Here is a 22,500-nt window from a genome sequence, read left to right as displayed (position 1 = left end):
TGCCAGAGGAACAATGGCCAGTCCAAGCAGCTACACTACATCAAGGAGATATGGAGCGTTGCCACGTTAATACCGTCAGTGCAGTCTCGCCCGCAGGTGTCGGAAATGTAATCGATGTAAAGAATTTCTCCAGTTGGCGAAAGCTCATACGAGTTACCGCGTAGATAAGGCGATTAGATGAGAAGATACGCCTCAGGAGAAACGCAACCAGCGGACGAGAAGGACCTCTCACGCCCGAAGAGTTGAAGAAAGCTGAGATGTCATGGATCAGAAATGCCCAAGGGGAGTTAAAGAGTCGAATGAAGAATGGAGAGTTCGAGACATTGAGCCCGTTTATTGATGACAAGGGGATTATCAGGGTTGGAGGAAGAATCGACAAAGCTATCGTATCATACGAAGAAAAACACCCCGTGCTGCTTCCCAATGAGTACAGGATATCCCTGTTAATCACACGCAATGTGCACAACCATGGGCATTCCGTAGTAGCCACAACGACTGCAAAAGTCAGACGAAAATACTGGATCCTAAAAGCGAACAAGCTCAGTAAGACGGTGAAATTTAACTGTGTTACTTGTCGAGAAATGGCACATAAGGCAGAGACACAGTTGATGGGAGACCTGCCGGCTCTCCGCTTATCACCACAAACCCCGCCGTTCCACTACTCCTCATGCGATTACTTTGGCCCATATAATGTGAAGATAGGGCACAACAAGACCAAAAAGCACTATGGCGTCATCTTCACCTGCTTAAACACGAGAGCCGTCCACCTGGAATTAGCAGTTGACCTCTCAACAATGGAATTTATCCAGGTGTTAAGGAGATTTTTCTCCATCCGTGGATACCCGGCAGTGCTGTTGAGCGACAATGGGTCGCAGATGGTTGGCGCAGAGCGGGAACTGCGTGAAATGGTCGAAGGTTTAGATTCTGACAAACTCCGTGATTTCTGCGCTGAAAGAGGCATCGACTGGCTGTTCACTGCTCCAGCTGCCCCCCATCAGAATGGCTGTGCTGAAGCACTCGTTAAAAGTTGTAAGCGTGCCCTAAAGAAGGCAATTGGAGAGCAGGTCCTTTCGAGTTGTACACATGCCTGCTAGAAGTCGGAAATCTCGTGAATCAACGCCCTATCGGCCGTGTTCCAAATGACCCGGATGATGGCAAATATTTGTGTCCGAACGACATGCTCCTTGGAAGAGCAACATCGGAAGTTCCTCAAGGCCCAGTCAACAACACGAAAAACCTGTGACGCCGCGTAGAATTTGTGCAGAAAATTGTAGAATCCATCTGGAAGCGTTGGAGAAGAGACGTACTCCCAAGAAAGGCGTGGCACACAGAAAGGCGTAATGTAGAGGTCGATGATAGCGTCGTGATGGCCGACAACAATGCTATCCGCATCAAATGGACTATCGGCAGAGTTATCGAAGTGTATCCCGGGACAGATGGCCGAGTCCGCAAAATCAAAGTGAAAACAACAGCCGGAGAGTACAGCCGCCCAGTCACCAAGATTTCTGTCATATATCCTGCTGGGGATACCACTCCAGATAATTAGGCTGACCAAAGAAGGATAAGGACTACGCCCTTATCGGGGCGGAGAATGTTTCATTTAACAAATAGGCGTTGCCTTTTGATGACAGATTCATTTTGATCAGACGATTAGTGATTGACACTTATTCCGTACATTGACCTAAAATCATTAGCTTAGTTTTAAACCAGTTATCCAGAAGAATCGAAAGTAGAGAGAAGTCGGTTTCATAGTCTATTTAAAAATCCGCTTACCTGAACCTGCTAACCTGTAGAGTGAGACCGTTTTAACGACCCGCCACAGAATTAAGTTTCCAATCACGTTTTCTGAATTTGCTACGAGATTTCAGATTTATTTGAGTTGTCCTGATCTCGAATTATATATGTATTTCTTTTAGATCAAATAATTATTAAAGACTTGATAATATTATACGGTTTGTGGTGGTCGCCTGAGCTGATCACTTCCGAGTAAGGAAACAATCACGATAATAAATAAGAACATTCCACAAATAAATGTTTTTGGATTTGAAAGTGAAAATAAGAACTGATTATCCCCTTGTATCGACCTGAAAAGATTGTTCATTTTGTTATTTTTATCATATAAAAAACATTCATTACTGGGTTGCCTATGGGCAAACCCAGTCGAGGTCTACGTTTAGTTTGTTTGTTTTCTTTTTTTTTTTTTTTTTCCGTGTCGGTAAAAGTCTTGCCTGTCACTCCCCTGGTAAGTAGTGTCTTTGTGTATAGAGCCTTCTGCGCGTATTTTCTTAGGATCGAGAGGGTAGTGGAACTGCGTAGATTTCTCTTGTGGACACAGTAGAATCATTAACTTAGCCTGCAATGGCGTCGAAAGTCATGCAACGCGAATGGCGTTTTAGTGAATCCTTAAACAAAATATACCCTTATGGAGCTCAATAATGGAAAGTCAGTTGGATAAACTAGGCATGAATCTCAAAAGCGACGAGTACTGGACTTCGACAACAATCTATCGCCCGTCGAGACGAAATCAAAGTGAGCAGTATTTACCTGAAGTATATGGTAATTTGACACAATTGAGTTTCTTGTCTTCACGCACGCAATGAAATAGGAAGAGGTTTTCGCCTCTAAGAGCAAATATGTTGTTTGTTTCAATAACATTTTCGCTGGAAAAGGATTCTGTGGTATTTTCTGCCTTTGTGAATTATAATATCATGTTGTGTATTGAATTTTCGAGCTTAAGGTTCAAATGTGATATGGGAGAAGTTTTTTAGTATTGCTCTGTAAGCAGGAAGGGTTCACAGGCCTGTTGGAAGCGTGCTTGAGTTTCAACAAAATGAAGCCCAAAATCAGTGAAAACTTGTGACGCAGATGAATAATAAAGTAGCTGCTATTTCCAAAATGATGGAATTACCTGGTGATAAATAACGTCGTACGCGTCTTGGAGAGTAAATTTTGACTTTGCATAAACAAGAGTTGGGCGATTGTGATATTTGTTTTGACTTCGCTCATTTCATTGTCAAACTTTATAACACTTGACAGAAAAAGAAACTTACAAAAACCCGGTATCTTGCCATCATTTGACACAGATGCTTCACTGTTTGGCGAGTAAACATGCCGCGGTAACTTAATCACGGCGCCCGCTGAATTCCGGCCATGTCATTTTCGATTTTGCAATTTACTTGAACGTAGCAAAAATCTCCCAAAATGTTTGTCGCTGATCGTAACTTTTTATATTCTATATTCACGGTTCAAAATTAATGTTTTTTTCATGTCGTAAATATTTTATTCTCGATCCACCATCCCGGAAACGTCCTTCTGCTCTTTCTAAAAACTGTGTATCAATAGTTATTTGCTTTTTCATCAATATTTGTTTTGCATAAAGCAAGCTAACAGAATCTGTACCTTGCTGAGTTCGCATTTGTTAGCGTTAATAGTATTTTCGGTCAGATGTTTCTGTTTTTTATGAGGGGGTTATTGTGTTGGTCTCCCATCCCAACACTAACCCCGCGAAACAGGGCTTGACTTCAGTGAAGTTTAGTATTACAAAGTTTTCGGATGCTCATAGGGCACACTTGTGTTGAAAAGAAGTTATGAGGAAACTTGAAAATTATCAACATGTCAGCCCAGAAGCCAATGTTTCTCGCTTCTCTTTTATTTGTTATTCTTCAGAGACTGGAATGCTGTATTTCAATACCACACAATTCAGTGCCTTCTGATTTTCTGTAGCACGTACCACAGGCAACCCAGTGTATGCTTCACAGAAGCATCTAGTTATTCATTGAAACAGATTGCTTAACAAAACTGCTTTCTAAAAATAAACAAATTTACATGCAGACGTTATCGACGTGAAATAAAAAGAAAGAAAGAACTTTCGAATTATCAGTACACGTTTAGCCCCAAAGAAAAAACATTTTATTTTACTTAAAAGCCTCAATAAACAATTTAATTAAAGATCCATGTGTAATCTATGCTGACTTTGAATGTCTTACCGTTCCTATTTGTAACTAGACGCTCCATGAGCATAACCTGGGTTGCCTGGCATGATACACAAAAAGAGAAGGCACTGATTTGGGTGGTATTTAGGCACGCTCATAAGTGAAACTCACACGTTTCTTCTTTAAAGGGGCTATGTCACTTGAAATGATATAATTCCATGCATGATTTGGGGTGCAGGGATGGCGCAGTGATGAAAAGCACTCGCCTCCCACCAATGTGGCTCGAGTTCGATTCTTAGACTGGGCGTCATATGTGGGTTGAGTTTGTTGGTTCTCTACTCTGCACCGAGAGGTCTTTCTCCTCGTACTCCGGTTTTCCCATCTCCTGAACATTTTTGCCTTGATTTACGTTAATTGTTAATTTCAGTTTACAGTGTCCCCAATTAGTGCTCCAGTGCTTGAACGACTAGACACTTATTAAGCTGCTTTCCTTTCCATTTTTTCCCCCAAAATGCCCAAAACGTAGAATGAAACATTGCAATAACCACTTAAAACTGTTGAACAACATGAAAGAAATACTGCAAGAGAAGCATGGATGGACATAAATGTACAAGATTGAAAGGTGTTACGCTTGGGTAATCTTGGAAAAAGGCAACCCGACGTTTTTCAAAATTCTGACAAATAGTCTCGATAAAGGTCATTTTTTTTTTCTCAGAATCATTAGCATTTTCGAGTTTTAAACTCGTGATTTACTAAAGATTTTCCCGACGCACCCTAAAATAACATGACATAGCCCCTTTAAGTGAAATAGTCTGCAAAAAGACTAACTGCAAATTACTCTGACGGACATTTTCCTGCATGTCATGCATGTCAAGAGTTGCACTAAGCAAACGTTTATGCCACACAATAAAAAAGGACTGAACATGTTGTTTCCGCTTTATAATTTCCCTTCTTTTCAGTCTAATCTGATGACAGGTCAAGTCTCTTTTTGGTTTACTTTTGCACCAAATGGTATCGCAAAAACAATTTTATTTCGTGGGGTTTAATTTTTGCGGATTTTTCGGATGTACTTGATTCGATTAAATAAGTTCCAGCAGAAAAAATCACCATCAAATTAAAAACCGTAAAAATATTTACTCTCCTTAATATAACTAAAGATGGCTTTTAATCCACATACAGTGGAGTCAAAAGGATCGTTTATTTTGATATTCGCATTGAGAGAAAGCAATTGGAGCCTGCTACAGACAAAGCGAAACTATAAAAAGTTAAGACAATACTTTTCCAGTCTCTGACGCATAAGAAACGAACTCAAAGCAGTCAATCAAAAGGTCACGTTCACCATTTTCTAAGGCCTCCAGGATGCCACATTTTTTCCAAGTTCTCGGTGATTGAAGAGTTTTTACCAAACCGTAATAGAAGTTGAAAATAGTCTTGCTGCTTGAAAAGAAAACGGCAAAAATTAGTTCCCAGAGGAAATTTCAGTCCGAATTCGCGCCGAAAAATAAAAGTCCTGCAAAATGTTTATGCTAAACTGTAACAATGAAAGGCAAGCCAAAAGACAGATGAAGAAAAAATAACATAGTTTTTATATTTATAAACTCTGAATTTCGAATTCTCAGCAAAAGATTAATGACAATTGATCGTAAAAACACTAAAATTCCTGGGGAAGGACATTATGTTCTGTCAGAAGGAAGAAATTAATCACGTGCTAGGCAACCACAAAGGTGCACGTGATCGCCTTGTGTCAAAGTTCTTGTTCACAATCAATGAGAAATGTTATATCATTCGTCGCTTTTAGAGTTAAACAACGAACTTTTTAGCCAATAACCTTACGTCTTTCGTTTTTTAATTTTGTTGTTATATTTAACTGAATATTTATATTTTATCTGTCGGGTCGGGAAGCCTTCTTTGTCGGGTTATTGACCCACGACCGGACTCTTCTCTGGAACAATATTGATCAATCCCTTCACTGAAGAACCATTTCTTTCAATAATAAATCAAAAATGGACAGCAAGCTTTCTTTCAAATATTTCTTGACTAAAAAAAATTATAGGTTTCTGTCAGACTAGTTTCCGTAACCGATACATAGTTAAAACTCATGGGAATTCTAACAGTTAAAATTGCCACGCTGTTGTAAATTTCAAAATATTGATGAAACTGGACTGACTCATCCAATTCTTTGGATGAGCGGCAAATCAAACAATGTGGGGGAAGCGAGCAGAGTCTACTTTCCTCTTCCCGGTAAATCAGCGACTAAATATTCTGTGGCGAGTTGCAATGTTCATTTCAATACTACGAGTTTCCCGGTTCAGTGTGAAAGTGAGTGCTGGCGTGGAAACTGGTATTTTTCTAAGACAGCTGCACATTTTTGAAGCAAGAGCGTACCGGAAATGTTCGTGAAAGTGTTAAAAGAGCGAAGAAAGGTGTGCATATTTTTAGCCTGTGTGGCAGGCGTTACTATTTAAAGGGGTACTCTGCCGAAAAAACACCATTTTTCAAAAAGTCTCAAATCCTCGAGGAAACGCCGCCAAAATGTTGTATACGCTTTTCACATAATGAATTTAACTTACTTTCACCAACATTTCAATGTTATTACGTCGAAATACTTGTTTTTCATAGCATCCGCCATTTTTGGTATGTTGCCTGCATACTTATTCGAGAAAGCCTGGATCGAGGACTTATGACGTCACTTACTCAACATATCGCTCGCTGCTACTTGAGTAAACATAGGAAAATGTGTCTGAAAGGGAAGCTTCGTCTTCTATCGATCATGATTTCTTGACTTCGGAGTTATCGTTTGACATTCTGAGTCACTTACCTGTGATTATGAAGATTTAGACTCGTGGCTACTGAGGAAAAAGCAGTCGCATGTCGACGGGAAAGAGCTCAAGATGAAGAACAAGAGAAATGCTTCGAGATCGTTGGAATGCACTCTCGTTTTGTGCGAGGCTTACACCAAGTAGTATGATATTAGATGGTATGTTGAAGTCGTGATTTTGTCTGTTGACTTTTGTTCCCTTCATTTGTAAAAATTCAAAGATTTCTAGATGCAAATGTACATGTTGTTCTTCGGACGCAGTAACAAAGGCCAATGAAAGGTTAAGGAATGCTTCTGCGCTGTTGCTAGCGAAGTTAATCGGTGCGTGGTGAAGCTGGAATTGAAGCAGTTGCAGATGACGGAGAACTACAGTACCACTGAGCTGCCTGGGTTTCTTGTTTAGACGAGTGGGTTTTAAAAATAGCCGCCATAGGATTAAGAAACCGAAAGAACAAGCGATACACATCAATGGGCCATTCCATTTAATAGACGCACCCCCCCCCCCCCTCTTCCCCCTATTGAGGGTGGCTTTAAGAGTTTACCCCCTTAGGATATTGAAGATCAAAGTGCCGACACATCCCCCCATCCAGAAAAAAAGGGGTTTAAGGGGAAAAATCATAGACGCCGACTGTGTTACCCCATCAGAAATCACCCCCAATTACCCCCTCCTCCCCTTGGATTTCCAAGCCCCTCAATGGGGCGTGGGGGGGTGCGCATAATAAATGGATGGCCCAATGTATGAGCAAGGCCAAACTGGAAAGTCTCAGTATGAAAGCGCTGTATAATAAGCTTAATTTGGATTGCACTTTTGGTTTTCCTTGTCGGGAAAAATTTTCATGTATTTTATAACGTAACAATTAAGAATGGTAATGGCAATAGTTTTCCTACTGTAGCTCCTGAATAGATTTCTACGATCAGTTTCATACCAACAGTTTGTTCGTCTTGTTTGGGACTTCATGAGGTATTTATTACACAGCACTTACTCAGACTTTACAGTTAGGTCTCGCTCATACGTGTATCGCTACGGTGTGCAGGGATGGCGCAGTGGTGGGAGCACTCGCCTCCCACCAATGTGGCCCGGGTTCGATTCCCAGACTCGGCGACTCGGCGTCATATGTTGGTTGAGTTTGTTGGTTCTCTACTCTGCACCGAGAGGTTTTCCCCGGGTACTCCGGTTTCCCCTCTCCTCAAAAACCAACATTTGACTTGATTTGTGTTAATTGTTAATTTCAATTTACAGTGTCCCCAATTAGTGCTTCAGCGCTAGAACGACTAGACACTTAAATAAAGTTCCTTTCTTTTCCTTTCTTTCGGTTTCTTAATCCTACGGCGGCTATTCCTCAAACCCACTCCACTAGACAACAAGATTGAAACCCAGGCAGATCGGTGGTAGTTCTTTATAATCTGCAACTGCCTCCACCTTCCCCCGGTACCGCTCAATTTCGCTAAAGCAGAGGAATTCCTCTGCCTTTGTTACCGCGTCCTAAGAACAACACCTACATTTGCACCTAGAAAAAATAACGAGAAATTTGAATTTTTTCAAATGAAGGGAATATTAGTAAACAGACAAAATCACGACTTCAACATACCATCTGATATCAGTTAAACAAGCATTCCTCTTGTTCTTCTTCTTGAGCTCTTTCCCGTCGATATGCGATATGCTTTTTCCTCAGTAGCTACGAGTCTAAATCTTCATATAAATCACAGGTAAGTGACTCAGAATGTTTTTCGAAGTCAAACGATGACTCTGAAATCGAGAAATCATGATCGATAGAAGACGAAGCTTCACTTTCAGACACATTTTCCATTGTTTACTCAAGTAGCAGCGAGCGATTTGTTGAGTAAGTGACGTCATAAGTCCTTGTTCCAGGCTTTCTCGAATAAGTATGCAGGCGACATACCAAAAATGGCGGATGCTATGACAAACAAGTATTTCGACGTAATAACATTGAAATGTTGGTGAAAGTAAGTTAAATTCATTATGTGCAAAGCGTATACAACACTTTGGCGGCGTTTCCTCGAGGATTTGAGACCTTTTGAAAAATCGTGTTTTTCGTCAGAGTACCCCCTTAAATAAGCACAGGGATAATTTCAAAACAATGGCATGTCAGTTCATTTTTTGAATTTAAACTTCTGTTCTTCTGAAATTTCTGGCTCCTTTTCAGAAAAGAGTTACCTTTTTAGAAATGCTGCGCGTAGTTGATCAAATGACAATTTAAGTTTATTGTCGTGCTTGAGAATAGACTGCGAGCAGTCTCTTATTTTTCTCTGACATAGTTGAGCACGCGATTGCGTGACACGCCTCGTTTTTCACCATTAATTTGCATAAAATAATAATTTAACCCGTCGTGCGTGGCTCTAAGGGAAGAAGGACGACTGCTCGTGGTCTAGCTCGAGAACTGATTTTCTCTTCGCTCAACAGTTAAAGACGTCGAAGAACAATTTGACTCGGTGGTCAAATGTAAGAGGTTCAAAGACTGAACATGTACGATACGGTTGAATGATGATCAATGACGACCTACTGGAAAAGTACTCGACTCGAAGGCTGTGAGGTTGTACGATTCTCCCATGGAGTATATTCCTAAGACACGTGACGTCATCACGGGTATCAATACGGATTATAGACATGATAACACCACAATCGACTGCGCATGCTTCCGATCTTACATTCCACAAATTTTGATTTTTTCGCTAATATCAAGAATAGGCTGCTGCCTCGCTAGGGCTCGCCAGCAATTAAATTACTAGTAGTAATCAAAGATCATGAGAGTGCGTTCGACGCCGTCACGGAAATATATATACCTAAAACAAATGATTTCACTACCTGACTTTCAACGCCGGTCTATTGCTAAACTGATCGGCAACGAAGGTTTTACAGACAGATATATCATAATGTCAAAGTCCGATTCCAGCTAAGTGGTCCCCTGTACAAACTGCGATTTGTTGATACGTTGCGTGACAAGGCCAGTTCCCGTAGGCTCATAATTTTTACCCTTCAAATTTCATGCTAAATGTTCTCACATTAACTGCAAATGTTTAAGCGTAAAAGCTAGTTTGTAAAAGTATATTTAACATATATTATTGTCGGCTGGAAGCGGTACAAACATAAGCAAACATTTGCAATCGTCTGCTCGTTTATCGTCAGCGTAAACAAACTCCTTGCAACTGATTCAAGTATTATTCCTGATGAATGAAGTAGACAATATTTACATAATTTGCCGTTCCTTGGTTCAACCTCACCCTTATGGATCTTGCCTTCAGAGTACTTTTCCACCGATTTCAAACAGTATTCGACCGGATAAAGAGCTACATGTACAATGCATGTATCTGTCGCGACTATAACTAGTCAACAAATGCAGTCAAAATATAGCTGTTCCCACGGTTAACATCCTGAAAGCCATGGAAAGTCAAAGTCGTGTTCGTTAGCATATAAAATAAACAAAGACAATTCCCTCAGATTTCGATAAATGCTACCGTCGAAGCGTTTAACCTCACCAAAATCCAACGCTGAGAGCACAAAATGGCGAGGCCTACTGCGACTGTATCGTGAAAACGAGCTCAAATGGCCTGCCCACATGTTCGCGACATGTCTTATCACATGTAACGAGAATGTGACGTATTTAATTGAATTTAATTGAATTCAATACTTCTATTGCGCATAAATCCATACAGAAATGATCAAATGCGCATTACAATGAATATAAAAATATCTTAAAACGAGAGCGAAAGCGAGAACGAAAACGAGGTCAGATGTCGTCATAATTTCGCACCAGTTTTCCGGCCGACACATGTCCCTGCAAAAATCAAGCTGGGGGGGGGGGGGGGGGAAAGGGGAAAGGGGGCATTTTGGTGTCCTTACAGCAATCTCGAAAAGTTCTGCATAGCCGTACACAGGCACACCAACTCGAAAGACACAGGACGCAAAAACGAAATTAGGTTTGCGTTCTCCTTTTCGTCGAACGCAACAAAAAATATTCCACTTTAAGGTCGTTAAGAAGCTTTATTTTTAGGCGTTAATTTGGACGAAAAATGTCACAAAAGCTTTTTCCAGCGTAAAATTTATTGAAACAAAGAAAATATTTGCCATTAGCGGCAAAAAACCCTTCCTATTTTAAATACGTGCGTGCAAACAAGAAACAACAGCAGTCTCACAGTTCAGGATCTTAAAACCCTTTTCGGAAGAACCTTGACCGTGAATAATGAAGCACAAAAGAGACAACAAGCTTTCTTTCAAATAATTCTTCACTGTCACATTTCCAACTTTTTTTGTACCTGTAGACTATGCAGAGTTGAGTCCAAAATAAATGTAAATTGCCAGACAACTGAAATGCGACTTGAGTAAACATTGTGATGCATTCAAGGCGTTCGATTCCTTTTTAAACTCATGCGGAATTTGCCATTTGGTTTCAGTCTTTTATATAACACCACAGCTAGCCAAATAACAGCAGAAACAAAGCTCACTTGATGATATCCAACGGCAAATAAGGCAATTGTTGGGGAAGACTATTACTCGTTGCTTTGAAGATTCCAGGTGGTATTTTTCACCGTCTTTCTTGTTTATCCTATTGACTTTCCATTATTGAGCTCCATAAGGGAATATTTTTTTTCAAGATCCACTAAAACGCCATTCGTGTTACAATGACTTTCGACGCCATTAAATATTCTACTGTGTCCACCGGATGAAATCTATGCATTTCTAGTACCCCCTCAAACTTACCAAACGCACGCGCAGAAGACTCTACACACAAAGACACTACTTAGCAGGGGAGGGACAGGAAAGACTTTTCGTGACACACAAAAAAATACAGAGAAATGAAACGTAGATTTTGACTGGGTTTGGCAACCCAGTAATTACGAAGGCAATCCAGATCAAAGCGTTACAAACAGGTAACAACTGCATAAACCTAGCGGTCTTGTGATTGTGTTTTTAACCCTGGTGGATCAGAGCATTTAAAAATCAGACCACATTTCTAAGAAACACTGTTGTAAGGTAGACATTATTTTCAACACTGTCCACTTGATCTTGTAGGGCATTTTGCGATCTTTAAGGGTCCATACGTACTTGGAGAGTTCCGTTTCGTTTCGCTTGCTGGCATGCCAGAAAGATGACTGGTAGTTTCTGACGCGTTCTTTAAAATTAGCTCCTGGACCAACGTATGAGTCAGTCGTTGTATCAGTGGATGTGACAATGGCTTGATAGATAACATTAGTTTGGAGGCATTTACCATCAAGCGGACGTTCTGGTTTTCTTCTACAGTTACATGTGTCATGCTGTTCTGCAGGTGTTTGGGTGGTGTATGCTGAAAGAACGCTTTTGTTGTGGGATCCAATTGTTGTTTTCATGTTTGGCGTGCAAGAGTAGCTCAATTTCAGTGTGTGCCTATTGAAGATCTTGTTCAATGGATGGTTCTTGGGGAAGCATTTGTCAACGATGAGAAGAAAGTTCTTTCCCAGGTTTGTTTCAACATTCAAGTCCCACGGAGGGTTGTACATGTACCATGTGATATTCCGTCTTCTGACTTTTCTCCTTGTTTGGTTCTTTTCTGAGTTGAATGTTAGCCTGTGGTCGTGTCCCTCATCCTTAAGCGCTTTTTGGTAAGGGATGGCAGCTTCATCGAAGACTCAGACGTTTGTTGATGTTTCGTGGGATGTTTTTGAGTAATGCAGGGGGGGGGGGGGGGTTGGGGGGTGGATTGCTATGTCGGTGAACATACACCAACTTGTTGTTAGTCTTCATGTAGGGTTTGCATCTTCCTGTTAAGAGGTCAAGGGTCACGTCAAGTAAGTGTACTGTCTCAGTTTTTATTGGCTTCAATCGTGATTTTTAGGCCTCGGGATCTGAACAAGCTGTACACTTATGGTTTTTGTGCTTACAGCCAGTAAAGCACTAGATCATGGTCGATGTAAGACTGATAGAGAAAGAAAGAAAGACCACGTCACGTGATATCGACGGCTTACAGAAACGGATCGAGGTTTTCCCGTGTCGCCTTTTATTGTCAAAACACTATTTTTCAAAACAGATATTTGCCTTTTTTAAGTGACAAATTGTGTTGAAACCTCAAAATAAAGATACTTGAATTTTTTTGTGATTTAATATTGTCAAAATTTGCATAAAAACATAAACATCCCATACGTATGGATGAACAATGCATCAGCAAAAAAAAAAAAAAAAAACAAGTCGTATTCACCTCTTCGTCGCATTCTGATGCAAAACACAAGACCTTTCAGTTATATCAAGGATTCTTTCTCCATTCTCTAACTATCATCCTTTCAAATTTCACAGAAATCGACCCATCCGTCGAAGCAAGGGTGAGCAGTAATGTAGTAAATTCAGGCAACTTCGCAAACTGGTACACAAGGAGATGAGGAAGGCTCACCAGGAATATATAAATAATCTTTTCGATTTTCAAACTGAGGATAATGTTGACAATGCATCGAACGATGTCAATGCTGCCATCACCAAGCGTTTGTGGCAGTATGTTAAAGCCAAACGCAAAGACTCAATTGGTATACCCATCCTGAAATCAAATGGAGTAGACATAGCAGATCCTAAATTGAAGGCAAAGGTGCTAAATACACAGTACACCAGAGTTTTTTACCAATGAGAACCCTATAATACCAACAGTAGGGCAGAGTGAATTCCCTGATACGCCAGACATTGCTATCGACCATATTGGTGTTATAAAACTCCTTGACAAAATCAACCCATCCAACGCAACTCTAGCCCTGATCTCATCCCTGCGCACGTACTAAAATTTGCTGCACCAGCTATAGCTCCGTTTTTGACTTTTATATTTCAACAATCAATTGATACTGGCGCCGTCTCCAGGGACTGGGTAACTGCAAACATAACAGCAATATACAATAAGGGATGTAAGCCGGAGGCAGCACACTATCGCCCAGTGTCATTAACATCAATCCATTGCAAAATCCTGGAGCACATATCTCACAATATCATGGCTCACCTGCAAGAGCACAACATTACCAGCATGGTTTTAGACAGCATCGTTCATGTGAGACTGAACTAATATATACCCTGGAGCACCTAGCACGATCACTTAACTACAGGACCCAAACAGACCATTTGACAGTGTTGCGCACAAGCGCTTGCTTCTCAAGCTCGACTATTATGGTATTCGTGGTCAAACTTTGGGTTGGCTGCAGGCGTGGCTAGTAAATAGAACCCAAAACGTGGTCCAGTACAATTAAGGACTGTTCCAGTACTCAAGCTAAAGTTCTATCAGGAGTCCCCGAAGGGACGGTTCTTGGAACCCTATGCGTCCTACTGTATGTAAATGATATGGGTAGCAAATTCTCATCACACTTAAAACTATTTGCTGACTGCCTCCTTTAATATGCAATAATAGGGACGACGACTTCGTCAACGAAAACGTCACCTCAAAATACAACTTTGCACTATCGTAAGTTTCTCGCTGTTAGGCCATCTCGTTCGCGTCGTACAATACGGGCAAAGTATTCTAAAGCTAAATTGGTACGAGGGGTTTCAGAGTAAAAATATAGAATTATAGATTGACATTTGTGCGCTCGCGCTGTCGTCAAAACCGCAAATTTGGTGATTTTACGTCGTTGTTGTGCAGAGTACCGCACGAATTTGTGCTAATGCGTGCGCACGTGCTGCACGATTAGTTTTACTCATAATGTTTATTTACTATTTCTTTAGATTTATTTTATCTTATTTTATATGTCAATTGCGAAATGTCCTTATTCAAGATCTTGCAAGTTATGAATGTCGATAAGGACGTAGATGTATTTTTGTAGCGAAGTGATAAAAGTTTATATAATATGGGCAAACCGGGCAATGCGCGCGACGCCAGAAGTGGTCAATATTTTTTTCACAAAATGCCCCCGAATCGAGAAGCGTCGTCTCAGAAAACAAGAACATCTTTCTAAAAGCTTATTCTATGCAAAACGTAGTTGGAGGTAATTTTAAGAGTGGAAAGTAAGTTAACGGCTAGCTACGTGAAATACTAAGGATGTTTATGCAACAAAGAAGCTCACTTTTATTTGACAAGAATATTCGATATTACGATTGCCATATTTTGCTACAAAAAACATCCAGATGTCTTTGCTAGGCTGTTAAGAAGCGCTCTTTGTAATTTTTTTTCCCGTGATTTCGACTAGAAAATCGCGGGGTTTTTTTGTCCTTTGTGGGCGCTTTGGCATGTCAGAGAATGAAATCATTTCAACCGATCCCTGTAAAAACTGACCAGTGTGACTGACTAATGTTATAATAAACATACGGTCTGCCAAAATTTGGCCATGGAGAGAAACGGAAGTAACGCAATTTTTGGACGAATTTATGGTGGCCCACATTCGACCCATTTGTCCGCGTGATGCCTCAAAATGAGTTTTCAATTAGACCATATTCGTATTCTCAGTATTGGACTGGAACTAGCTTGTAATGGAGGCTAATGCGGGGGAATATATTAAAAGGTATTTGCATTTGAAAAGATTCCCCCGCATTAGCCTCCATTGCAAGCTAGTTCCAGTCCAATACCGAGAATACGAATTTGGTCTAATTATCATGGCTTTGAACTGTAATTCGGGGTGCATAAGGTATTTTCTTGTTGTTGGTACGTTCTTCACTGCGGACTCGTTCTATTTCGCGTTGCTTGTAAATTATGTTTTTCTATTGTTTTAAATATTCGTTAAAAAGGCACATGTTGCTCGTGCAAGTGACGGTGGTTGTAAACCGTGATACAGCTTTCAACTGATTCAAAGGAGTAATGATAGAAATTAATACGTTTACTTTCATAGAATTTAACTTTGAAAAGTGTTCTCAAAAATTCACAACTGCCCCACAAATTTTCTCCTTCCCGCTTCCCGCCCGGAGGGGAAGTAAATTTCTGGCGATAGGATGGAAAACATGAGTTAGGAGAATTCTTGGCCGAGTTAGTAGTTACATTAGAACCAAAAAAAAAAAATCCGCAAATTAATTGCTTCTGTGGTTCCATTGCGGTATATAGTGCCGAAGGTCGGTCATTTGATGGTTAGTGAGAGTGGTTCATGCTCATCTTTTCATTTCCTTCTTTAATTTTACTTGTTGGAACTTACCGACAGCTACAACTAATCTCATAAAAATAATTTCCCATACAGCGTACGCCCTGGCACACTACAAAACCTGCCACCTTGTTTTCATAGGTTCGAAAAGTATTCATTGTCAATTTCTATTACAAATAAGAATGAAGCAGTTTAACTTTTATTACCAGTAAGCACATATCCTCTCAGGGTACTATTTTTTCGACTTGCCTTGGTGTGGACTTGCATATTGCAACACCGTGGTCACGGTAGAGTCCCAATCCATTTTTGAAATTTTGTGCGGGAAGTGAGAGCATGTATAATCCTACCAATTCACACGTTTCAGTTCCGTCGTATGACATTTAATAAAATAAAAGCCCAGTTTAAATTCTGATACCATATAACTTAGCCCAGGCTCACACAGTAAACGATGCAAGCAGAACCACAGCAAACCGTTAGGTCAGAACAGCAACAGCAACTCAGCAACTCAGGAAAGAAGGACGTGATTACATTCGGGATAGCCAATAGTTATATGAAGCTATTGCGCAGGTCCGCTAAACAACAACGACGGGACCGGCAAAAGAGCGGCATTTTCTTATACTACTTATATCATAAGATGGAGGCATGGTGGCCTCGTGGTTAGTGCGCTCCACTCCGGAGCGAGTCGTTCGGGTTCGGGCCCCGGCCGGGGACATTATGTTGTGTTCTCCTCCCAGGTTTATAAATGGGTACCGGCGAATTTAATGCTGGGGGTAGCCCTTCATCCCATCCAAAGGGGAGTAGAAATACTCCTAGTCGCTTCATGCTACAGAAACCGGGATAAGCTCCGGCTTAATGGGCCACTGGGCTCAAAAAGCAGACTTTACCTACCTTTACTTATATCATAAACCCTCATTATCATCCTTTCCATATAAAACCCCTAGTATCAATATCAGGCCCGAATTATGATTAAACAAACCCATACCCCCAATATCAAGTCCTCCCGCCCCATCTCGGATCACCTACATGATGCCATGACCTACGATATCAACCTTCCCGTAGGCGTTCATTTAATCGTAGGGGGTTTCCTTATGGGCAAACAAACCAAATTTACGGGTTTAGTTTCCCGGCTTTCGAAACAGAGACAACCTTAAAGTTTTTTAAATTTCGGACAGCCACTGCTGCTGGGAAGTGTCATTTTTAATCACTTGACGTGAATGTCATATTTTTGGGTCAAACGTTTAATTTTCAGTGCTTTTGAAAAACATTTGAAATTTTATCTTTAAGAAGATTGCGACATTTTTTTGATGTTACGAACATCATCATCAGTTACAGAATATTTGAAAAACCGTTAGGAATGTATAACAACTGGGCGAAACATGCATAATTAATCATGACAATGAATCCGATTGGTCCATTCCAACATCGAAACATGTCTGATCTTGGAAATTAAAAAATGTCGTAATCTTCTTAAAGATAACGATTTGCTTTCTGCCGTCTCGACCATTTGAAATTGGATTTCAAGAATGACGTTTTAAACAAGCTTAGCTTGTATTTTGCATCCTATGAAACTACTAATTCCACGTGCTCCAATTGCAACCAACTGTGCCGTAAAGCAAGTTGCATGCATGGGATCATCATCATCATCATCATCATCATCATCATCCTCATCGTCGTCCTCATCATCATCAGCATCAGCATCAGCATTAAGTTCCACTCTTACTTTTCTTTTCAACAGCTTAATGACGGTGAGGTCAGTAACCTTATTTCTTCACCTTCTTATTTCATTTGTGAAGAAGAAGAAGACGACGATGCATTCCCTCGTCCCAATCTGCCTCTTTACAGTTTGAGTTCTGTGCTCCAAACGCCGGTCTTTCAAAAGAGAAAGCCCAAAGCTAGCGCATCACAGAAGATTGACCTCCGTTCGCCAAGTGCTAATGATTACATGGGTTCCTGGGTATTCCAACCGAACAGATTGGACCAATCGGATGCATTGTCACAAGCCAACGTAGTACATTGCTCCTCATGTCCTAAGCACTGCCCTCGTATCTGTCAAGAGACACAAGGTGTTTTTCCACGCTTTACCGCTTTTCGTGAAGAACGACAGCGTCCAGGCGTCATTATGGTCCCTGTGAGTCGCAACGAGATAAACGAATCACCGGTCACCCATGTACCGTTACAGGTAAGACATGGAAAGAGAATGATATTAACTAAGAATTAAAGGGGTGCTATGTTAAAAAAAAATCAAATCTTTTTTTCCCTAGGATTTCAAAACTATGTTAACTAAACACTAAGAAACCCAAGTTTTAAGCCTTAATTTCAAAACGACACTTGTTTATTTTAACTGGAATTTTTCTATTTAACGGTCCGCCATTACTAATGTTTAAATCGTGAGAGAGCTGGGTCGAGGATAAATTGATGTCAAAGATCACTAGTTTAAGAATATGCAATACCGTAAAAAAGGTTGCTGTTATTCAACGTCGTGAAGTACAATAATAATACAGTATTCTCGTTTGTCTCACGATGTGGTCACTTGTGATGTAGATCGCGACGTTTCGACTGCATATTGCTAGTCTTCATCAGGCGATGAGGTCGATGGAAAACCAACCAATCACAGTGGTGCATGCTGCTTAAAAGGTGACGCGTAACCAGTCGACCTCATCGCCTGATGAAGACTAGCAGTATGCAGTCGAAACGTCGCGGTCTACACCACAAGTGACCACATCGTGAGACAAACGAGAATACTGACTTAATTATTATAATATGCAATGCGTTTGTACGCGACTGAATTAATATGCAGCACGAGAGTTTCAGGATTTCAGATTTTTAAACTTTAAATTTTAAGCTATTGAGTAAATGGCGTCACTTTTCCCTAGATCCAACCCTCTGAGGTCCAGTTGGTCACTTTTCGACGTGAGTAATGAAATCCGAAACTTACACTCAGGTAAACAGCCTTTGGATAAAAGTCAAAGCTCAATATTTTCCCAGGCTGGTGTTATGCAAACACATTTTCAAAATCTGAAGGAAAAAAGGAAGTGATTTTTTGATCATAGTATTAACTTTTTTAAAGACTTCCAGGCCAAAACTGTTGCGGGCAGTCACTCTACGGCAATAATAAATCACAACAAATCAAGTCAAATTTCGTTTTAAGAGACTGTAAACTGTGCAAAGTGTGCACGAGGGATCTAAAATAAGTTAAAAAGGCACTAAAGATTGATGAAATTTCCTTCTTTAAAATAACCCCTTTCCCCTCTGATAAACCTGAACAGTTGTACGTAACCCCCTCTGCCTCAGCACATCATACGTTTAGCTCTCTAATGTTTAGAATTGCAATCAACGAGATGCACGACCAATTTTGCGGATAGTTATCATGAAGGGCCGTTGTTTGAATGAATCTTAACTTACTCCTTGGGTTACAACGATCACTCTACCTCCAGGTCTGGACTTGCAAGAGGTGAATCTCTTGCAGTAGATTAATCCTTTGCTCCTTTCCTCCTACCCACTTGACACTGTTTTCTACGCGATGGTCCTGCTTTAACAGATACGTTAGTGGAATTAGTTCAAAAAAAGCCGGGAACGACAGCAGTTTTGCAAGATCCCGATCCTTTGGTTTCAAACGAGCAAACAACGCAACCATCATTATTACTGGAAGCCAACAGTAGTCAGCATAATAGTCGAATATCGATGGATGACGAAAGACTGTCAAATTGTACACAAGAACGATCAAATCCAGAAATTGTAGCCGGAATTGAGGGATTAAAACTTGATTTCTTCATACTTCAGAAACAAGTTGAAGAAAACACAAGGCTCTTGTCCATAATAAACGCCCAAAAGCAAGACGAGAATGTTTTTTTTGCCGAACTCATTGATTGCAAAAAGAGGTTTGAAACGTTATTATCCTCTGTTTCCAAAAAAAGACAACGCAATCAGAGTTGGAAGAAAAGTGTTTGACGTTTTAGAGCCGCGATTTGTCGTTATAACAAGAAAATGATTCCCTTAGGCTTGCTTTAACCATAAAGATTGAATTTGATAACAATCAATCACGGTCAAAAGAATGTTGTGCCGAAGATGATAAGTCGCGAGGTAAATATTGAAATGCAAAACGTAGCCAGAAGTCAGTGCCCGCTAATATCACTGAAATTTGAAACAGTTTTGACCAGCTTCAAAATAATGAAGAACGAGAAGCGAGAATCAAAAAGCAAATAGCGGTGACAATAGTCAAACTGTTTCAACTGAATCAGTGATAAATGATCATGATCAACCACAGCCCAATTGTCGGAAGAAGGTTATCATAGCAAGGGACTCTGCACTTAAATATCTTCAAAGCCAAAAAATGTCCAGGAACTCGCAAGTCAAAATAGCTACATTCCCGGGATGCACAACGCAAGACATGAAGGATCATATAAAGCCACTTTTACGCAGAAACCCGGACGAGATTATTATCCATGTAGGAACTGATAGTTTGATTTCCAGTAACTCTCCTCGTGAATGTGCAAACGAATTGGTTGATCTAGCCAAATCAGTTACTTCGGCATCCCCATCCATGATCACAATATCCAGTCTCATCAGTAGATCTGATGATGAAGCCTTGGCCAGTAAAGTTCCTGCTGTGAATAAAGTTCTTAAACAGTTTTGCCAGCAAATGGCTTGAGGATTTATTATTGATCATTCAAACATTTCAGCAACTGTCCACCTCAATCGGAGTAGCCTTCGCTTAAACAAGGGTGGCACCTCGCGTCTTGCTCTGAATTTTATTAACTATTTACGTGTAAATTGGGACAGTGCCGTCAGGGAATCCGATTCGGCTGATGCCTTCAAGTGTGATGACCGTAGAGTTTTTGTGTCCTCTTTTAAAGTTGATGTTTTAGTAATCAACAAGTCTAAATTAGACTCTACAGTGCATAATAACGAAGTCTATTTACCTGGCTTTGAACTGGTCAGAAAAGATCGTTAAGTTAACGGAAGCAATGGTGGCGGTGTTGGTTTACTTGTGCACCAATCTTAACAATCGAACACGAGATGATTTACACAACGATGAGTTGGAGTGTCTTTTTGTCGAAATCAGCCACGGATTACACCATTCCTAGTCGGGACTTGATATCGACCCCCAAGCTTTCCACTTGATCTTTTTGGTAAGTTCGAAAAAATATTACCAAAATTGACGCCGAAAATAAGGAATTATATACACTTGCAATTGGCGATGTCAATTGCAATTTGTTGCCTGAAGCAAATTGTCACATTTCGTCCTTTCTGACAATTATTATATATATATATATTTATTAAAAACTGGATGATTGGATAATGCAATTCGAGAGTTTTGATTGGCTAAGCCATCATGGATTATGAGCCATTATACCATTATCTACAAACACGGCAAGCATTTGCGTGATTTTTTGGGCCTTTTTATTTTTATTGTAGCCTAGCTTTCTAGATTGTGGGGGCGTTTTTAATAAAACAATTTAACAATTATTCCACTCGCGCTTGTTGGATATGAGATGATTATAGCCAACTCGGCGCTACGCGCCTCGTTGGCTATCTATCATCTCATATCCAACGCGCGCTCAACAAAGGAGACTTTTGTCTGATTGGTTGATGGTTTTTCTTGTACCCAGGTTTTTTCGCACGCGCGCGCGCGAAGTAACAAACAAGTTGGCGGCCAAAAATGTCTTGTTCGATCACTTGCTGCAGGGATTTTTATGGCAGCAGCGACGTATACACGTTTTCTTCTTTCGGAATAGCGGTATTTCAGTGGTAGAAGCTGTTTTCTTTGTAAGTCTTTCACTTTCGCGCGATCGATTTTTCGTCCGTGGCTTCATGCACCGTAAGCACAATTGATTTGGGCAAATTGCCGAGTTAAAATGTTTCTGAATGTTGTCATAGATCGATTGAGGTGGTTGTTCAGCCGAGGCCGGGCTGTCAAGTCTGCTAAGGTAAGATTCGCTGTTCCTTTCGTTTTGTATGTAATCTCAAGCCAATATAAGCTAGCGCAGCCCATTAAATTTTCTTTAACAAATTAATGTATTTTACCTTCCTTCTTGTCCACAGAAACCTTACAAGAAATGCCAGCGTTATTAACGCCTTCTTCTTCTTTTCCAGTTCCCATATTTTAACTACTAGTTGCAATTAGCAACGTGAATGGTGGATTTACTAAGTCGCCATGGAGTGAAATCGGAGGGTAGATAATAAGGGTACTGTAGTAACCTGTAGGTAGTTGATGAATGTGCAAGCTATTGTTATTTCCTATTTTACTGAGCCTTTTAAATTCGCTGGTTTTTCAGGAAAAATTAACTATTTTTGTGCTCATGGCTAGAGAAGAGAGGGGCACTTTGTGAGCTTTAATACCCAAACAAATGAATAATTTATTTAAAATAGAAATCAGAGTCTTTCTTTTTTTTTAGTACAGTTGACTATATGCCATTTATTTCTAGTGGTGGCATTGTGCATGTGATGTTCTCTGTAATATTTTCGGCTTTTAAAATTCCTGTGGTAAGCAGTTTTATGTAATTGTAAATAGCACTTCGCCTCAGATAAGCAAATTTTGTGCGAATAATTAAATAATTTAATTATGAACCATTGTCAATCTCCATGTTTTTCCCTGCAAACTTAGTTTATGATGTATCCACACTGATTGGGATTTTTTAAAATTTATTGCAAAGCGTCGAAACTCACTAGGCAAGATATCGCTTGGTAGCATTAAGGAGACGTCCCATCAAACAACTGGCTCGAAGTGAC

At 40.3% G+C, this 22,500-nt stretch overlaps 1 protein-coding gene across 7 annotated transcripts in view; it reads left to right on the top strand.

Annotated features, from left to right (window-relative positions):
* The window catches only part of LOC138000470 (uncharacterized), a 70,855-nt gene that overhangs the window by 34,446 nt on the left and 13,909 nt on the right, over positions 1–22,500 (top strand). For 4 of the 7 annotated variants that reach the window (XM_068846914.1, XM_068846913.1, XM_068846912.1 and 1 more), the window contains one exon: positions 1–3,220. This exon is cut by the window's left edge and continues 2,729 nt beyond it. Coding sequence is in view for 3 of the 7 variants with exons in the window: in XM_068846918.1 (XP_068703019.1) it covers positions 17,507–17,950; positions 18,645–18,689 (489 nt within the window). In the remaining 4 variants the exon portion in view is untranslated. Of the gene's footprint in view, positions 3,221–17,506; positions 17,951–18,644; positions 18,713–22,500 lie in introns of those variants that run through there. The other 3 variants (XM_068846916.1, XM_068846917.1, XM_068846918.1) reach the window with 2 other exon arrangements.

This window comes from Montipora foliosa, chromosome 4 (assembly GCF_036669935.1).
Source record: "Montipora foliosa isolate CH-2021 chromosome 4, ASM3666993v2, whole genome shotgun sequence".
Taxonomy (NCBI): domain Eukaryota; kingdom Metazoa; phylum Cnidaria; class Anthozoa; order Scleractinia; family Acroporidae; genus Montipora; species Montipora foliosa.
This window is presented reverse-complemented; position numbering and strand designations above follow the sequence as displayed.